At 37.2% G+C, this 21,801-nt stretch overlaps 1 protein-coding gene across 1 annotated transcript; it reads right to left on the minus strand.

Annotated features, from left to right (window-relative positions):
• Positions 1-364: 364 nt before the first annotated feature.
• Positions 365-21,771, minus strand: LOC114288788 (DDT domain-containing protein PTM; the record flags this gene model as incomplete). Its single annotated transcript, XM_082911128.1, is given in 6 exon segments — positions 365-822; positions 1,857-1,981; positions 2,071-2,359; positions 5,719-6,739; positions 18,664-19,275; positions 19,367-21,771. Coding segments are annotated over 6 exon segments (4,547 nt in total), but the record flags the coding sequence as incomplete, so codon positions are not given.
• Positions 21,772-21,801: the final 30 nt, after the last annotated feature.

Here is a 21,801-nt window from a genome sequence, read left to right on the forward strand (position 1 = left end):
TTAAATTTCGAATATTGGTTTTTAAGACATTCTAAAATTTCTTATTTAATTTTTGAATACAAAAATATGCTCATTATACAACACATTCACAAGAGCACATCAAAAGCATGCTAACAAGACACTTTCTTTCCTGAGATGTTTGTCTTTGCTTAAATTTTCCAATGTTTTGTCCCCACAAACCACATGCCACTAACAATAGTTGCAACTCATTCTCAAAACTAAGATTTAGCTAGATATCCACAAGCCAATACTATCATAATAATTGAATTCGGAGTTTTTAAAAAAAAAAAAAAAAAAGGCAGCCAATACCAGAACCCTAAAAACTGCATAATATAATTCGTGGGATAAAATAATCATTTGATACCTGATCAAAACATCTTTGTTACAGTGCCCACACTGATAATTCTCAGATCTTTCTGCTCTTGCAAAAAGGTATGAGAATCCCCTCTTCTTTGAGGTTTTCTTTGTTACTCTACCACTCCCTTGAAGTTTCTTGGGACTCGTCTTGTTAGATTTGCGGGCTATTCTCCTTTCTTCAAAAGATTTCAAGAGATACAAGGGAACAAGAGATTCTTCCAACCAATATTTCTTCCTTCCACTAGAAGATTCTTCCACCTTGGTTCCTTGAGTCACAACAATATCAGGGATAATTCTTCTCTTGCCAAAATCAAGAAGATATTTCACCACAGTTCCTTCTATGCTTTTCCGACGGATTATAACTTTCTTGAATGGCCTGACTGATTTTCTAAATTGGTCCATCTTTGAGAGAATATTAGTATTTTCGATGTCATCCCATCTAATGTTCGCATCAAGCTCTCTAACCTAAAGAGAATATGCAAATCAAATAGACTGAAAACTCCATAAAGAATATGAAATATATTTATATGACAAATACCTTCAAGGTAGGCAAATAACTCAGGTTAATCTATCAAACATGTAACATGCATAGGTGTCTTGTGTGAAAATGAGACTTGATAGTGTACAATTACTCAATAAGAGGATTATTTAAATTACATTATCGCAATTGTAGAAGCAAGTGAAGCAATCAAAATTATTAGGCCACGCTTGATTCACATATAGGGGAGCAGGACTGGATAAAATAATCCTGGGCTAAAATAATTCTGCATTTGGTTCAAACTTTCTAACCTGAGACAACTAATCCCAAGGGGGCTTTTTATCCCACATGTAAAATTATTTTCTCCAAGAGAGGGGTGGGACAACGTATCTCGAGGAGGGCTTTTTAGAAATTTGCATTAAGTGTTATTCTCAGGATTACTTATCCCACCTAATCCTCTGTCCATGAATCAAATGTGGCCTTAGAGACGTGCACCTCATGACTCTCTAAACCACCCAAGCCTGGTTCATATAGTTTAGAGACCTCACCACCCATTACCAATTGATTTTGGGTCGGATCTATCTAATATTCTAACACAGTATCAGACCTAAGTCTTGGGTGATGTCACGGGCCAACTAGCCACCCTGGGTCTGTTTAGTTCACTTCTCTATATCCATGTGCAACTGGGTCGCATGTGCAAAAGAGTGTTGTTGTCCCACATCACTTCTCTAAGCCACCCAATCTAGGTTCATATAGTCTAGAGGTCTCTCCATCCATAGCCAATTGGTTTTGGGTTGGATGCCTTCAAATTCTAACAAATACTATATTGGGAAATAAATGTTAGTGAGAGCTGTCTAGGCACTGCAAAATCTGACTGGCCTTCAATTTTGGTCCAACTGAACTCAGCAGATTCTTAGTGCAATCTGAGTTTCGTTATTTATTTACATGGGTAAATAGGCCAGACAAGCCAATGCCACACCCACACATGCACATTGAAAATTGAAGAATCAGGGGCACATACCTGGAGAGCAAGCTGTTCCACACTTATTGATGTCTCAACAGCAGCTCGCCAGACAACATATTTACTTCTCTTTGCAAATTCTGAACTGTCAGAATATAATACGCCTGGTATCTTTGTACGTCCAGCTGCAGAATTTTAACAAATTCAGAATGATTTATATAGTTAGGAAAAACAACAAACTTTGAAAATATGAAAGAGAACAAAAGTTTCAGACCTTGACGGGCAACCTTTGAAGCCATGGAGCGAGGCAAAACCTTCCAATTGAACAGCTCACGTGAGAGCCTCCCACCCCTCCACCAAAACAGACCCAAGCCAGTTGCAGCATTTGATGAAGGCTTGGGCTCTGAATCCGAAAGCCGAGCACGTTTTCTGCCAATCCCATGTTTTGAAGACACACGTTGTGAACTGATCACAATATGAGAAGCAGACCCCATTGTAGCATTAGAATCCACATGTTTTAGCCACTCTGCTGAAAGTGCAAGACGACGCAAATTTGACTCTAACTGCAGGATGCCATCAACATTTGTAATTAACACCAAAAACAGAAGAAATACGAAAGCAAAAACTACTTTGAAGACGACTATAGTTAAGTTGATGCAATGATTGGGAAAGTGCAGATAGAGCATATAGCGGCCTGGGTTAAGATCCGATCTTTTTATACTCTTTGGTTTTGGGTTTGGTACCTATTAATGTTGTTGATATCTATTTTGGTCCTATGTTATCTTTGAGTTGTGGATTGGATTCTTTTTAGGTTATTTTGAGACGGGGAAATTTGGTTTTCTAGGGTGATTTTGGCTATGTGAACTTGAGTTTGCTCGAGCGGTCTTTCCTTTCTCTCAGATTCTGGGTTGCAACCTGAGCTTCTACGAGTAGGGGTTTCTTCGCTCGAGTGGCGTTTTGGTCGCTCGAGCAGCCTATTTACAATTTGAACTTCTAAGAGTTTGTTTTCTTTGCTCAAACAGTGTTTCGGTAGCTCGAGCTGTCTGTTCTACAGAGATAAACTTCCGGGAGTTTGGTTTCTTCACTTGAGCAATATGTTGTGTCTAACGCTTGAGCGCAGGTTTCATCGCTCGAGTGGTCTGTCCGGATAAAGCTAGAAGGAAAGTCACTCTTTACTCACTTTTTGATTCCTCTCTCTCTCTCTCTCTCTCTCTCTCTCTCTACAAATATCTATTCTCTTTGAGCTCTCACCCCTCTTCTCTAAAATTTTTGCATAAATCTTCTAATCAACTTCAATCCGTGAATCTCTCTACCACAATGCTTTGGGATTAAAGGTAGAGCTTGAGGAAGGGGTTGTTTTAATCTAGAAAGTTCGGGTTTTCGTCGCTATCGATTTTGCTTGTGGTTCTTCTTTTCCTATTTCTTTGAGGTAGAGATTTATTTAATGATTTGCATGTTATTTAGCTTTGTTATGTGTTAGTTGGGTAATTAACACTTTGGAAGAATTGGGATTGATTAAAGCATAATTTGATTTACAAAATAGGGGTTTTCGGAATGATTTTCTTTATAGTATGGTCGGTTTGCCTATGATAATGAGTGGTATTGGAAGTTGGGAGAAATTGCTTTTAAAATGAGAAACCTCAAATTTTTCTCAAAATCCTTGAATTGTTCTATGTTCAGAAATCCTCGGTGTTGTTGGAAAAATTGGAATTTCATGATGAATCTATGAATTGAGTTGAGTTGGAAATTCATGTGACTTTGGAAGTGTTGAACTCTTAAGAAAAGGGTAAGAACATTTCATCGGATTGACGATGTTGGAATTATTGGTTATACTCTTGATGTTTATGTATATATTGTCCATTTTAGAATATATTGAATAGAGATAACTGTATTGGCTATCAATGGAAGATAACATTGTTTGTTGTAGAAATTGTATGAGAACTAGGTTAATTGAAACCAATTCACTCATGCATTGCATTTACTCAATTGTTTTACACTTACGCATGGCAAAGTGTTGTTTTGAAAAAAAAGGGTGAATACCGGTGTGAATCTAGTTAGGAGGTGTGGATGTAGTTATTTAAGTTAGCCTTTGTATCCTTGGTGAAAGTCTAAAAACCCGCGTGGTCAGGTGCTGATTCTTCTAGTTAGTACCGGTAAAATGACTTTTGGTAGTGCTTTTATGGCCTACTTGTAACGTACCTAAAGATTCCTAATGTGTATTTACTGTCCTATTTTCTGTTTTGAAGCAAAGATATATCAATTGTGAATTGAACTCTGGCATAGCATAGTTTAAAAAGGGAAAATGCATGTTTTGGAAATGGCATTCATGTGCATTCACCATATGTTTTTGTTAGACATCATACAGGTCATTAAACTCACCTCTGCTTTTAGTAGTGCTTTCAAGTGTCCTTTCACCTCAATCCATGTCCTTATTGATGTCCGTCTATTTCTTTTATGAACCTCCACAGGGATCAAATTACAGTTGAATTAATTGGTCTACGATAAACATGACCACACATCATCTCAAATGGCTTTCCCTCATTTATTCACCTCTAACATAGATATATGTACAACCAAGTATTATTGTCAGTGGAGCCATACATATTTCCCCAAGATTGTTAGGATGCTACTTCAGCTTAGCCAAATTTTTATGTTCTTCTAAGTATGCAAGGAACGTCACATTTAACGAACTTCAAATTCTATACGCCTTGGCTGTATTAGTGGTCCATGGAGTTTCTTCTGTTACTAGTTTTACTTGCCTATGTTACAGGACCTTTATATGCAACCTTAACTGGTTTTAGCATTAATATTACTTATGAAAAGTTTTAAGTACTTCAGGAGAAGTCTAATAGCCTGCAAGTTATTAATTACTCTTACAAGAGAAACCTCCAAGTAACTACCCATTCTTTCAAGACATTAGAGGTCCACTCAGAAAATATATCCAGCAGCATTTATAATGCAAAACAAGCTGTACATGTGGCGTCCAAGAGATTCCAGTAGTGCTTCCTGAGATATTCTTCAATTAATACTCTCCAAAATTCTTTTATTTCTCAACCAAAAACATGCCCTCATCAACCTAACCTATCTACCACAAAAGCCTTCTCCCTGTCAACCAACCCAAAATAGTTGTTGGCAAAGAAGTTCCAGGAACAAAAATCAGAATTTCCAACGACCTGTCATCTTCAAAATCAACTATGTTGAAGCATTGTCTACCTTTCCAACATTTTCAAACTCAACCTATAAACTTCCATTTCTTTATGCTCAGCCCACAATCAATTGTAGGAAAACTTAATAATACTTAAAAATTGTTGTAAAAAAATCACAGGATGCAGCTTCATATATTCCAAGAAGCAACATCTGACCAAACACACATAGCAGACAATCATAACAAAGAGCAACTTGGGTAATTCCAAACCAAGATCAAGCAGACTATCAATAATTTGATTTGGGCTAAAAAATGTTCCACCCTAAACTTGATGAAAATAAAAAATATTTTGAAATCGGAATAGGCTATGAGCTGAGACTTTGGTTGACATAATAAAACTAACCAAGAATACATATCTGTGGTTATTGATCATATATAATATAATATATATACATATACCCACACATATATCAACCTATGAAAACTAGTTCATCCAAATATAGTTCTGTTGTAGTGCACCAAACAATGAACTGAAAATTTAAAAATAAAATAAAATAAAATAAAAAATTAAGATCAAATTGAATTCGACCGAACTAAAGGAATTTAACACATAATTGAATTCAGGTTGAGTATGTCAATTTAAAATGCACACTGGACCAGCTCTAAGGGCAATGCTCTTAAAACACATCCAACAGACTCAAACACGTATCGAATTGCACCACCGGTTTGCAGGAACTATAATTGTCAAATCAATACAATACAGAGGAAAATTCTTACCATGAGCAAAAAATGTTTCAGCGAAGCAACATCAGATGCCTTGACAACACTGTCACGCCAAAGTTTGGTATAGTGTGGATTTAGCCATGGACCCAGCAGAAAACCATGCAAACGATCTTCAATGCAAAGAATATAGCTCATGACATCAATAAGATGGAAATTCGTATTCCGTTTTGAACGAATACCAACCACCTCACCTGTAAAACCTTCCAAAACAGAATCATTCATGTTGAAAAAACAATTCTTGTCATCATCAGGTGCTTTACAAGAGAAGCACCACCCACATTTTTCTTTCCTAGCATCAGCATTTAGGGTCTGAATGTTTGCCCAAGAAAACTTGGTAGATTTCTTCGATATGGCCTTCAGCTGTGCTGAAATTATATCTTCAACCGATTTTATAGAGCCATCAGTGCTCTTATCTGATGATTTCCGTGTTAACTCTTCCGCAACCAATGAAGCTGTTCGAGCAAAACTATAATAGTTCACATAACCGGTTCCTAGTTGCCCTTGTGATATTTCACCCCTTTTGGTCAGCATCATGGATGATATACGATCACCTTTTTTAATGCCTGTAGTTTGTGAGATTTCAGCTGATACTACACAACTTTTCAACGGATTTCCTATCTTCACAGAATTATTCACGGTCAATAAATTGTTATGTACCAATGAAGAAACCTCAGAGTCTGTATTACCAGAATATTGAGCAGCTATAGAATTCTCTTCAGGTTTCCTTTCATCAATGATTTCATCCCTAACAAATGTTTCTGAAGGTGCCAAATGCAGCGGCAGCACTGGAGTAGAAAGCATTTGTCTCTTCACAAGTTCTGAGCATACAGTAGCATCTTTGCAGTCCACATCGCATTTTGCTCCATTAGAATTAATACATATATTCCATTGCTTTGAGATTGCACCTAATATTGGGCTAAAAAAAGTATCTGAGGACTTTAACGCATCAATAACAAAGGTCAAATCATTTATGTGGTAATAGTGATACGAGGATTCATTGTCGCATGAATCAGACCTGCAAATTCAACAGAAGACAAGATTCACAATAGGTTTTAAACAATCATATGGCTTTTATGACATGAAAAAATAAAAATAAAAAAGATCAATAATGAATTATTCATCATGAGCTCCCAATATATCATGCGTATTATTCACTGTATGTAAATCAGATGCAACAAAATTTGGACAAGGTGTCTAACTCAAAAGAAATTAAAAAAGGCCAAGCTTTATGTCCGAAGTGGATCTCCATCTGGCTTGAAAGAACCATGTACAAAGCAATAGTCTAGATTTAGGGAATAGTTACTAAAATGTCAACCTTGTGCTTGAGCCCAACGTTCAATTAAGAACCTTGTGCACTTCCCACTTAAAGTGGTGATGGTTAGCTGTTGGAAGGCACCTCTCAAACTGGTTCATAGGTGCTAATCCACCATCATTATTTCACATTTTAGCGGACAGAAAACTACTGGCAATCAAACTGAAGCTCTAGCATGCCTTTACTAAAAATGATCAAATAAAGGCTCTCCTTTCTCAAAATCAAGTTTCTCACATCTTGCACACAAGTTGTGCAATGTCTGCCAACTCAATATCTGCTCCCCTGCACTTTCCTCCTTGCATAAGAAGTGAATTGTGAAGGCCCAACAAGAAAAGTAAGGGTTGGAAACGGTATGTCATTAATGGGATCCCTTTTTATCTGGTTCTTAATTAAGACACAAGCCAGTATGAAATGCATCTAGCTTAAGAAAAGCATTGCCAAAGACATAGCTTCCCATGAGTGTAGCATGATGAGCCAAAGCAATGTCAACCCTAGTGTGAAGTGTACTAATGCTTTATTCAATCAATTAATCAATCTTATGTATGTGATGGCAATCCAGTTTTCAATTGGAATCTAATGGAGGCTGCAATCCTGAGGATCAGTGGATAATAAACCTAATTGACAAGAAAAGCAAGGCCTCAACAGGGGGAAAAAAACTACCCATTCAGATTTAATGGAGTTTAACCAGCAACAAATCAAATAAGTCACTGAAGAAAGCTAGTAAAAAAAGTGGAAATCAAAAAATATTGTGAAGGTATTACGGAACAAGCGAGAGACGATCACTAGTGCTTGACGAATAGAATACTTAAGGGGTCCCAAAAACATAATCCATTGGCACTCTAGATTGCTAATCTACACGATGAATGGTATATTATTATCAAGTTAGAAAGAAGGGCTACACACAAGGCACCAAAGACAGTCAGATAGAAAATAGCTCTATTATCAAAATCTTACGCTTCGCGATTCGATTCACGATTCAATTCGCAATTGTTGCAAAATCGATATGTATCTATGGGTGAATCTATTTTGGAAGTGAATCTCTAGTGAATCGCACGATTCAAAATCGATTCACGATTCAATTAACTTTTTACGATTCATACAATTTTTGAAATTATTGTGTCCGACTGATTTTCAACTCTTTTTTTCTCCATCTTTTTAGAGAAAATGACATAATACAACTTCTAATAGCGTTTAATACTAAAATAACCAACATATACATGATTTTATTTTAGTAATCATGGAGTTTTTACTAATCAATATTGGCGGTGTTTGGCAATAATTTTTTTTGGATTTTTTTGAATTTTTTCCACTAAAAGACAAAGATTTTGCAAAACCAAAAAAACAAATCCAAACAAAATATCACATTAAACCCCATAATCATTTCACTTTTTCTCTCACAAACATCACATTCAACCACAAAAAAACCCAACTATCTTCCCAAACAGAAAAAAAATTTCTCCAATAATATCCTACAACTAAAAAAACCTACATAAAAACCCACTTCCCAAACACCCATATTGTTGTTAATTATTGTTACTTCGAAAATTAATAGTTTGTCTATTTGGTTATTATCTTTATTAAGAATGGTTGTCTAAAAAAGAAAAAAGATATGATATTGATCTTACATAGGAACCTTTGTTAACTTCTTACCTATTAAATTACGTGATTATCATTCAAAATAACATTTTCATTGATTTAAGTCTAAATATTTCATATTCATAAGATATATCAACATCTAAATATGTAGATATATGTTTTTAAGTAATTTAAAAAAAAGTGACTGAATCTTTACAATTCACGATTCGATTCGCGATGTGGTACGAGGCCATTTCAATTCACGACTACGGAAAATAGAGATAGATAACAAGGGGACCAACTTGAGCGCCAACCAAGTACCACCGTAAGTAATCCAAAATGAGACAATTAGATAGCGTGCAGTCAGCTGAAGGATAAGACCACAAGTCCTTATCTAAAAGCCAAATCAGTTAATAATACCAAACACTATAAATATCACAATACATTTTCATTAACAGTAATACTACAAACCCAGGCTCAACTTTCAAAATTACTCCGAATTATTATCTTATGGTTCAGATTTATTTTACAAATAGACCCCACACCACACATTCAATCACAACCACACAATCTCATTTGGGGTAAATTCGGGGTAGACAAGGGTGGATACATAGAATTATTCTTTCATTAATCTCCAATGAACAACAATCAACCCTTGTATAAGCTGAGCAAAAACCCCTTGAGGTCTTGCCAATCAAGTTTTAGATGGCAACCATTCTCAAGAGCCAAAATGTTTGAGCTAAACCTTATGAGTCATTGGGCACGATAGCAAGAGTAATTAAGTTAGCCTAGAAAAAGCTTTGATTAAATGAACACCATCATTGAAGATCTCAAACAGCTCGTGTATATGATGAAGATCATGGAAAGACAAAAAAGAGCATATATGGAATTTCACATGAAGCACATTTAGGGCATCAAAAATTAAAGATTTTGAAAAATTTTGAGTCTTCATGTCATTACAGTAGGTTTTAGTAATTAAGGGCATAATGGTAATTCCAATAATTGATGGACATGGGTTGTAGCCTTGTAGGGATCACCCATGAGTTTTATTTTGGGTCAAGTTATTAAATGGGTTATTATATATGGGTTTTATTATGTCTAAAATCTTAGTGATCAAAAGTCCAAATTTTTTATTTTTATATTGAAGTAGAATTAGAAGTCATTAAAGTTTCTTATTATGATTGAAATAGAATTGGAAGTCATAGTTAGTCTAGAATATTAGTAGTTGCTAAATATTTTTAGTTCTAAATTTGAGAAATAATCCTTATAGAATTAAGAGTCTTTAGCCTATAAATATATATATAATCTCAATGATTCAATAGCACAGTCAATATTATGAAAATTTGAGATTGTGTTTGTGTGATTAATCTATCCCTTGTGAGGGTGAAGCACCTCTCTCTCTCTCTCTCTCTCTCTCTCTCTCTCTCTCTCTCTCTCTCTCTCTCCTCCTTCTTCTTCTTCTTCTTCTTCTTCTTCTATCTAACAAGATTACTGTTCACAGTACTTAGAACAACCATCCAACTACCCCTAAACACTTGTGTTTTCATCCCGAAACGCTACCTTTTTACAAACCCTTAAACTCCTATTTTTTTAAATACTTTTGCAATCACAAAATCCCACCAAATCCAACCCTATAAGTCTATTGTTGCTACTACTAGTATACTTAACCCAGGCTCACTACTTTAATGAAAGTAATCCCTACTCCTAGATCAATATATCTAAACATTTCCAGCAAGTAATCCCCAACCTTCATTGTTTGAAAAAGAAAATACTCCTCCACTGTCTTTCTATAGCACCTATGGTGACTAGAAGATCTAGGATGTGAATCGAATCATGAATCATAAAATTCAAATAGATTCTCCCTCATAAATTCACATCAATTTATACATGAATCATGAATCGTAAGATTATGATAACAAAGCTCCTATATATCACTAGCCAACTAAAACCTCACCTATGTAAGTCATTATTGTAACCAAAGATCTATGTTATATGGACTCGAGTGTGGGTGTTGGGCGTGAGTACGTATCTAGAACTCGGATCCATCAAATCTCAAATTTAAGAGTACGCAAACTGGGCAAAAAAAGATCATATTTTTATATTTTTAATCTATTATGCGAGATAAGATTGTGCTATATGTTACATACAACATCAAAAAGCTATTTTATAGCAATTGTACAATTAGCATATACATATAAGATAGTATTAAAAATAAACAAATATATAAGAAGTGTCCGATTGAAAGTATCAGACACATATTTCACACCTTTGTCCAAATGTCAAGTGTCCGACACAGGCATTTAATTTATTTTGAGCCTATGTAACATAGCTAGAGATAGCACCTCATCCCCTCCACCCAAGGTTCTGAAAAGCGGTTGCGGTCGCCGTAACAGTGGCGGTGGCGCAGTTGCGGTTGCGGGGTGTAAAGGCCGTAACGTAACGGTTGTGGTAACCGGAACCGTGAATTTTTTTATTTTTCGCACAATTTGAAAAAAATTTACCGATACGCACATTTTTTTTCCATGATCATATTTATTGGATTTTAAAATAAATATCGATCAATTTTTATAAATTTTTAAGTTTGATCCAATATATTTCATATTTTTAAATAACTATAAATTGAGTTTTTTACATTTTATTTTAATAATTAATGATTTTATATTATACAAAAAATCAATCACTAACTATTATATATAAGATAAACAATGACAAAAATAAGAGAATAAATAAAAGCCTAAATATATATATATATATATATATATTAATCAAGCCAAATAGATAATGACCACACTTATTATTATTATTATTATTATTATTATTATTATTATTATTTTCAAACAATATATAGATAGACACACACAAACAAAATGGTTGAGTGATAGCAGCTGAATAGAATAGCATAGGTCTTACAATTTCAACAAACCAATAACATATTCTTCATCTTCCCTATTCTCTCTCTATCTCCTGTTCCTCCATCTTCCCTCTTCTCTCTCTATCTCTCTTCCCCATTTTTCAACTTTTTTTTTTTTTTGTGTTTTTTCAAAAGAAGCAATTTGGAACTGCTACATAACGGTGCGTAACAGGCCGTTACAGTACTGTTACGACCGATACATCTGTGAATCTCAGTCACATTGCAAAAGCGGCCATAACGGGTGGCGGTAACTACCACAACCGTTACATAATGGCATTACGTAACGGTTGCGACCGCTTTTTAAAACCTTACCTCCACCATAACCCAACGCACATCATCGCTTTTTTTTACGTAGAAGAGCAATCAATAATAAGTTCACTTGTTTCTTGATAGAAAAAGCACACTGAAAGTTACTCTGGATGTTACTATTTAATCTCATACAACTGTGTATTTAAACGTGAATCTAATGCAACTAATTGGCAGAAGTGAGATCATCAATTTAAGTTCTCTATTGTTTAAGTCTCAAAGAAATAATCATTCAAAAGGTCATTACGTGTCAGTTAAAGTTCTAAAAGTTCTAAAACGCATACATTAAAGGTCAACCACCAAGTAACTGTTACTGCTTTGGTGATGACTGAGATGAGCATTAGCTTTGGTCTAATGACCACCAGCTTTGGCTATCTTCACGCTAGTATGATTCTTTTCTTTCTCACTTTGTTTCAGCCTTACAACCTCCTCTTTTTGTGATGCTAGTTTTTTAAGTGCACATATCAGCAACATGTGACTATATACGCTGCATCAAGCAATAAGATCAAAAGGTTCTAAAAGAAACAACATCAAATAGATGCCATAATCCAAATACAAATAACTCTTCCAGAATCCACTTAATAAATGTTTGCCACCATATTTCTGACACTGAACATTTGCAACTTTTAAAGCATCCAAACGCTGCAAATTGAAGCCCCTTTTGCATCAGAAACATTATTGAGGACAGAACGCAAAGCTAAGAAACATGGACATTTCTAAGATGGCATGCCGTGTCGGACAAGGACACAACAAGACACTCTAAACACCTGTCGAACACACATCCAATTATGTCTACTATTTTTAAAAATCTTCCGGACTTGGACACTCTTTAGACATTTGAGAACATGTGTCCAGCACTTAGACACACATGAAACACATTGTCGAGGACACACAAAACTAAGAAGTATGGACATTTTTAAGAAGGCGGTACTGTAAGTTTTCTAAAGAGAATAGTATATTCAACTTATCTATTTTGATTACATCAAGACCTTAATTTATATAACCCTAACTCCTAAACCAAAAAAGAAAATACAAGATTTACATAATTACAACCATGCCTAATATATACACAATTAGAATTATATCAATCTAGAATATAGACAATATATTTCTAGAATATATACAATATTCTCACACCCCCACTCGAATTCAAAGTGTTTTAGCATAAAATATTGAGAGTTTGTCAAGGAGAAACTGAAAACGAGCAGTGGTGAGAGTCTTGATGAAGAAGTCAGCAAGTTGCAAAGTCAAAGTGACAAAAGGAAGCGAGATAGAACCAGACTGGAGGTGCTGATGGACGAAGTGACAATCAATCTCAATGTATTTCGTCCATTCATGAAAGACAGTGTTATGGACAATCTGAATAACACTTCGGTTGTCACAGTAAAGAGAGGTTGGAAAGGATTGAGCTACACACAAGGCCGATAGGAAACAACTTCAGTAGTAACATGAGCCATAGCACGATACTCAGTTTCGGTAGTAGAACGGGTAACAGCAGTTTGTTTCTTACTTTTTCAAGAAATCAAAGAATCAAGAAGAAACATACAGAAACAAGAAGTGGACTTACGATCATTAACATCACCAGCTCAATCACTATCAGCATAGGCAACCAAATCCAAGGAAGAAGTAAAAGACAACAACAAACCTTAGAAAATAATACTGCGAAAATAACGAAGAATCCAAACCAAAATAGCCCAATGGGTAGAGCGAAGAGCAGAAACAAACTGGCTAACCATATGAACCACATAGGCAAAATCAGGGCAAGTAACCGTCAGACAGACGAAACAACCCACAAGCTCACGATATAAAGTAGGATCATCTAATGGAATACCATCAACAGTGTTGAGCTTCACATTAAGCTCAATGGGGGTATTAGAAATCTTAGTGTCAGCAAGACTGGCGCAGTGAATAACCTCATTGGCATACTTGGCCAGAGACAGAAAGTCGCCCTTGGGAGAAGAAAGCACTTTAACACCAAGAAAACACCTGAATGGTCCCAGATCATTCATTTCGAAAGTGCAGAAGAGATGCAGCTTGACCTCAGCGATAGCAGAAGAATCAGAGTCAGTAATGATCATATCATCCATATACAGTAATAAGGCAACAAAACCAGTAAAGATGTGGAGGAGAAACAAGGTAGAGTCAAGGGCACAAGGATGAAACCTAAGCTCAATAATAACTATCTGAAAGCGATCATACCAAGCATGAGGAGATTGCTTTAAACCATGCAAAGCATGCCGAAGACGACAAATCTATCTAGAAGAATGATGACGACCAAGGGAAGGACTCATGTAAACCTCCTTAGTGAGATGGCCATTAAGAAAAACATTTTTAACATCCATTGACAAAGAGTCCAATAACGAACAACAGCAACAGAGATTAAGAGTACGGACAGTGTCATCTTAACAACAGGGGCAAAGGTCTCCTTAAAATCAATACCATACTCCTGTGAGAAATCTTTGACAACTAGACGAGCTTTGTAGCACTCAAGAGAACCATCAGAATGAGTCTTGATTTTATAGACCCATTTGCAACCAATCAGGTTCTTGCTAGCAAGCAAAGGAACCAACTCCCAAGTACTAGTCTTCTGCAAGGCAGACAACTCACCCTCCATCATCTTAACAACAGGGGCAAAGGTCTCCTTAAAATCAATACCATACTCCTGTGAGAAATCTTTGACAACTAGACGAGCTTTGTAGCACTCAAGAGAACCATCAGAATGAGTCTTGATTTTATAGACCCATTTGCAACCAATCAGGTTCTTGCTAGCAAGCAAAGGAACCAACTCCCAAGTACTAGTCTTCTGCAAGGCAGACAACTCACCCTCCATAACTTGAATCCAATTAGGATATTGACAAGCCTCCTTGTAAGACAAAGGTTTTGAAAAAGCGTGAACAGCAGACAAAAACGTACAGTATGAAGAAGAAAAACATGTTTTAGCAAAACTAAGTTTGACTACCTATTTACGGATGCGAAAGGGATACTTATGAGTAGCACAATCAGAGTCGTCAGAAGCAGGAGGATTAGCAGCAAGGGCAGTGACCATTAGTGGAGGGAGAGTCTTGCAACGAAAATAGACTAACAACGGCGGAGAAAAAGAAACAGGCGGGGAGGAGGTGGAGAGGATGGAACAGATTCATGGGAGACAATGGAGAGGGACTCAGCAAGAAGGGTGGTGAAGGGGACGAGGGAACAAGCACGTGGAGAACAGTAGAGATGTATTCATCAAAGGGGACCTCAGAGGGAAATGGATCAATGTGAATCAAATCCTCTTCAAAAACCGGAGCAATGATAGGAGGAAGTTGAAAGTAAGCTAGACATTCTAGGAAGGCAACATAGTGAAAGACATAAAGGCGGCGGGAAACAGGATCATAGTAAAGATAGTCTTTCTGAGTAAGACTGTAACCCAAAAAGACACACAGAACAGACCGAGTACTAAGTTTTGTCTTATCTTTCCAAGGAAGAAGGACAAAACAAGCAAACCCAAAAACACGAAGAAGAGAGTAATTGGGAAGTTAGGAAAACAGAGCCTCATAAGGAGAATGACCAGAGAGTAAGGGGATAGGCATACGGTTGAGAAGAAAGGCAGCTATAACAACGGTTTCCCCCCAAAAGGGAGTCGAAACAAAGGCAGAAAGAAAGAGAGATTTAGCTGTCTCAAGGAGATGACAATGTTTACGCTCAACATGACCATTTTGGGCGCGTGTATCAGTACAAAAAGTTTAGTAAATGGTACCCAAATTGGCCAGATACTCACAGAACTCAATTTTAAAATACTCTCCACCCAAGTTAAACTGTAACAATTTAATAGTAGACCCAAACTGTGTAGTGATCATAGACTGAAAGGTGCGGTAGATTTGGTAGAAGTCAGATTTATGAGTCATAAAATAAACCCAAGTATAGCGGGTGCAATCATCAACAAAAGACATTTCGGTACATTTACACCCCTGACATTCATCAATTGGATTAGGAGAAACTTTACCCAACAATCCTGACTGAGCTAAATACCGTAAGCGATCAACAGACAAATGACCTAGGCGAGAATGTCAGAAGTAAAACTGACTCGACTGAGAATCTAACTGAAACGAGAAAAGAGCAACTGGAGAGGTAGATAAAGAGAGATGCAAGCTTTCTACCACATAGAGATCTCCAACTCTACGACCGGTCCCAATCTACTTCTTGGACACCCGATCCTGTACACTACAGACGGAAAAGGAAAAGATAACATCAAAACCAGAAGCATCAAGTTAACTGATAGATAATAAACTGACAGATAGTTGAGGAACATAAAGAACAGAAGGAATAGTAACAGCAGACATAGCATAAGGTAAGACAGACCCAATAGATAGAACTAACATACCAAACCCATTTGCAGTATTAATAGTAATAGGAACAGGGTGGGCAAATACAGTTTTAAAATAAGAAAATGTGAGAAGTCATATGATAAGAGGCATCAGAATCAAAAAACCAGACAGAAGAAGGGATACTTGAAGACGACCCAAGCAAACCTGAATAAAGAGAGGTAAGAGCGAAAGCAGAAGAGGATGGCTGAGATTGAAGTTGAGCAATCTGAGCACTCAAGGAAGCTAAACCAAGATCTGAAGCCGGAGCAAATGCAGTATAAACAACAGGAGACAGGAAAGTACTCAGAGCAATACCGCAAAACTGTGTCTGAGACGGAGCAGCCTGATGTCCCTTCTTGGGATAGTTGGACTACCAATGACCCCTCTGGTGGCAGAAAGCACACTCGTCTGGACCTAATGGCCCCTTCTTGGCCTTCGCATTCGCAATAGCCGGAAGATGATGAAAAGGTGGGGTTGATAACAAAGGAGGCTTAGCAGGAGCCAAGAAGACAAAGGGAGGCAAAGTCTAACTGGCCATCTTAAAACAGGTTTCCTCAGAAAGGAACTCACGAACAGTAGCATCCATAGAGGGAAGAGGAGACCGATGAAGGATGTCACCATGAATAGCCTCATACTGAGGGGAGAGAGCCGTTAAGAATTGCACTAAACGACCCTGCTCTCAAAACTCAACATAAGCGTCTATTACATTTAGGCTAAGTGGTTCTATGAGACCCAACTGATTCCAGAGACCTGTCATCTCAATATAAAAATCTTGAATAGTCTGGTCTCGCTGACGAGCACTCTGAATAACTATTTCCAACTCATACTGCTTGGCAAAGTTAGACTGCTGACAAACGTCCAATAAATAATCACACCTCCTTGGCAATACTATATTTGGAAAACATCATTCCAATGCAGTCATCCACAGAATTATGAAACGAAGTCAATACTTAGGCATTATCATAATCCGAAGTGTCACAGGAAGTCAGATATCCTTCTTGTTTCAGGTCCAATGGACGAGGAACCGAACCATAAACATATCCTCATTTTTTTCAACCAAGCAGAAAAATTTTCATAACATTGGACCAATAAGCATAATTGACACTAGTGAGTTTGAGTTTGATTGCCTGAATTTTATCTTCCGACATTGTAATGAACTAGAAAAAGAAAAGAGTATATGGAACAAATTATAATAAATAGAAAACCTTGGGGGTTGTAGTGTAATAAGCCTGAAATCGAACAAATTGAGAACCAAAGAGAGTTTGAAGAAGACAAACCAAAGAGAGTCTGAGACGAACCAAAATCCGAAGTCAAAGTCGAAGACGCAGACGCAAATGTAGATGTATGAGTGCGAACACAATCGCGAACCAGAAGCAAAGAGAAAGAGTCGCGATGCTAATGTTCACGAGCTAGAAACTAGATGGGCGACCACGAAGGAGAGCCAGAGAGAGAAGCCGAGTTGCACCAGATAGCACGAATAGAGAGGAAATATAGATAGGTCAACTACGACGAGGCACAATCACAAGTAGATAAGTCACAAACAGATGAGTGATGGGTCACACACCCAAGTCGAACCAAGATGAACCTAAGAGAAGAAAGCACAAACACAAACAAGAGAGCAATGGTGACGGCTCTAGGGTTTCGGATCAGAGAACGGCTCTGATACCATGTAAGTTTTCTGAAGAGAATAGTACATTCAACTTGTGTATTTCGATTACATCAAGATCTTAGTTTATATAACCCTAACTCCTAAACCAAAAAAGGAAATATAAGATTTACATAATCACAACAATGCCTAATATATATACAATCAGAATTATATCAAATCTAGAATATAGACAATATATTTCTAGAATATATACAATATATTCTCACAGGTACGTCGTGTCAGACAACGACACAACAAGACACTCTCGACACCTGTCGAACACACATCCAATTATGTCCTAGTATTTTTCAAAATCTTCCAAACTCGGACACTCTTTAGACATTTGAGAACATGTGTCTAGCACTTAGACACACATGAAACACATTAAATGTGTATATAAAATAACTTGGAATCCTCAAAACAGGAAAACAATATAAATTTATTTATATTCTCCTCCTTTAGATTTTAAAAATTGGGGAAACTACAAACCAGTTGAATTGTGGTAAAATAATCTCATTTTCATGGGGGTGCAACTCCATCCTGTATGGGTGCAAGTCCAATCATGTGCAAGGTGCAGTCTTTTCTATGCACCTAAAAGATTCTCATGTATAGTGCAATTATTTTGGGACTATCCCACCAAAATGCTATTTCCCCTTAAAAATTAGTGTAGTGTTACATTTTCGTTTTATCTTTGAATTAAATGAAGTTGGTTTGGCCATATGAAAATTTCCAAAAATTAACTACTTCCGTCTCTCCTAAGTTTTTATGCAATATAAGCCTACTCATCAATAAAATGAACAGAGATAATCAAGCTTTGCGAAATTTATGCGAAACAAAAACTTACACTAATAGGTAGCCACAGCTGCTATAATATAGTCGTCCATAAGGATCAACTCCCAATAGCTCCGCCCCACGAAGTGACTTTTCCAGTTTCAGCCAGGGCTTATCTTTGTCAATCACACATTCAGGGCAATACCAATCACCCTCTGGCAAGAGACTATTAGCAACTCCTACACACTTCAAATGATATGCTGCAGGGCAACCATCACAACATATTAAGCTCCCATCCATCTTACAGAGGCAGCATTCATCACTGTTCCAGTCTGTGGCAACATCAACCTCCTCCTCAGTCAAGAAAGAACCACCAGAAACATCCATTGAAGTCCTTTTCTTAGAAGTCTCAACCCTCATACTCCGATCAATATCCGTATTCAGTTCAGTTGCCAGTGTTCTCCTGTTAATCTCTGACCTTATGGCTTCCACTTCAATCACGTCATCACAGAGGCAACGAAGTATCTCAATTTTTACTACTGCTGGTTGTTTGTAATAATCACTCTCAAATAGCTTCAATTTACAAAGATCAAAACCAGGTTTCAATCCAGAACCATGCGTAAGCAGATACTCAGCCATAAAGACAGGCCATGTGATCAAATCCAGCAAATCCCAGTTAACACTCCTACAATTAAAAATATAAAGTAAATAAGCACAAGAAGAAGATTCAAACAGAGAGAAGGACAATAATTCAGCAAGAAGGGAGGATAGAGTACCTGAGGCAACTAGACGCAGATAAGGAATTTTCATCAGAAAGAAATTCCAAATGCTTTCTCAGAGTTTGCAAAAGAGAAACATGAATGAAATCAAATAATAAGTTAGGAACTTCGCCTCTCACAGCTGCCACAAAATCCTCCAACTCAAAGGGGCTCAAAAATAATAATGTACTAAATGATCTCAAACAAGCATAAACTGAGAAAAGATCAAGTATGGGAATCCCATCTAAGTTCAAGTTTCCTGAAGAAGGGGGTAACTGCAGCTTTGAAGGAAGAAAAGTGTATTCTTCGGATTCTTCACGACCTGAGGTTGTAGGTTGTTCCTCCAATACTGCACTAACTGCAAGAGATGCATGTGCCTCATTGTATGTAAAGAACATTGCTCCACTAGAAACATGATTTTGAGAAGAAAAAGTGGCTGCCAATCTACGACTGCTTCTCCTCAACAGTGTGTCTGTAGCAGAGTAAACATTATCTGAAAGTTTCCTCTTCTCTCTTCTGTTTTTTCCTTTGAATGTACTTCCAGAATTGCCTTGATAACCATAAGGTAGTGGAGTGCCAGTGTCAGGAAGTCCCTCCTTAATTTGATCTTTCGAAGGCATAAAATCATTAGCATCCATAGATCCAGGAGTATCACCACCTTTCCACCCTTCACTAACACCATTGTCTTTTCGAACTTCTATCAACCCTACACCTGAATCTATAGCCTCCATTTGAGTTCCTCCACTACCTTCAAAACAAGCTCCCTCCCCATTTTTCCCATCACCTTCCATTTGAGTGTCCTCAACAACTCCACCTGTCTCCTGGTTTTGGGTGTTTTCAACTACATGATCAGCATCTGAATTCTTGAACTCCTCGTCCAAGCCCAAATTCAAATCAAAACAATGTTCCCTCTTCTTGGTTCTCTCTTCAGCTAGTCTGCGTCTGCTTCTCCTCAACACAGTTTCTGTAGCAGAATTAACATTATCTGAAAGTTTCCTTCTCTTTCTTCTCTTTCTTTCTTTGCATGTGCTTCCAGAATTGCCTTGATAAACATGATCTAGCAAAGAGCAAGTGTCATGAAGTCCCTCGTTCAGTTGAACTTCAGAAGACCTAAAATCCTTGGCATCCATAGGTCCAGAACTATCACCTCCTTCTAACCCTCCACTAACACCATTTTCCTTTTGAACTTCTTCCATCAACCCTAAAAATGAATCTCTCACTACATTCTCAACAGACCTACCAATAGCCTCCATTTGAGTACCTCCACTAAATTCAAAACAAGCTTCCAGCTCATTTTTGCCATCACCTTTCATTCGATCTTCCTCAACATCTCTACTCATCTCCTGCTTTTGGGTTTCTTCAACTACATGAAATGAAGTGTTCTCTTTCAATTGTACTTCACAGTCAACATCTGAATTCTTGATCTCCCCATCTAAACCCAAATTCAAATCAAAACAATGCTTTCTCTTCTGGGTTCCCACAACAGAAACCCCCTGATCACCCTCTTTTACATTCTCTTCTACGTCACCATTTGCATCCATATTTAGATCAATACATGCAGTTTTCTTCAAATGTTCTTCACCATTAACATTTAAATCAAACCCATCATTTAAATTAAAACCATCATTCAAATCCAACCCATCATTCAAATTCAACCCATTACCCAAATTCCCATTGACAGGAAGAGTTTCTTTTAAATTATCACCAACCCCACATCCATTCTCAAGTATTTCAAAAATCCCCTTTTGATTCACCCCACCCTGACCCAGAATCACTTCCGTCAAACAACTATCACTCATCAAATTAGCACAACTGTTACCTGAATCGCCACGAATTCCAGAACGACGACGTTTACTAGGCTTCCGGCCGACCCTACAAGGCTTCTTGGTGGCCTCTAGCTCCAAGAGCAAAGCAACCTCGGAGAACTCTAAATACTCAGAATCGCCATCTTCGTATACAACTTCCAAGGACCCAGTTGAGGGGTCGTAGGAATTCACGACTCCTGCGCATGCCTCGGACCCTTTGAATTTCTTCCCCACGGTCCTCCCCACGAACTCCATTTTTCAAAAACTAGGGTTTTTGAGAGCAACTGTTCAGAATCATCATCATACAAAAAATCGAAAAAAAACTCTTGATCTGTCACGAAAACACGAGAAGAGATTTTTCTTTGTGTCTGTATAGGTACAAACTGTAAAAAAATTTCTCTAGAAATGCATTTTAACTGCTTAGAGAGAGAGAGAGAGAGAGAGAGAGAGAGCGCAAGAGCAAATGGGCTCTGCACGAAGAGCTAAAAATCTGAGTCGCTCTGCGGAAATGGTTCTTTTTTTAAGGGGGTTAGGCAAATCAGTTCTCTCTTGGGAAATTTGTATATAATACACAATCTTAGCAAAAAAATGGTTTTTGGTGTTTGAATCTTCTGCTGTGAAGAAACTTTATTGTGACCCAAAAAAATA

This window comes from Camellia sinensis, unplaced genomic scaffold (genome assembly GCF_055761805.1).
Source record: "Camellia sinensis isolate YWXY unplaced genomic scaffold, ASM5576180v1 Unanchor1, whole genome shotgun sequence".
NCBI classification, from domain to species: Eukaryota; Viridiplantae; Streptophyta; class Magnoliopsida; order Ericales; family Theaceae; genus Camellia; species Camellia sinensis.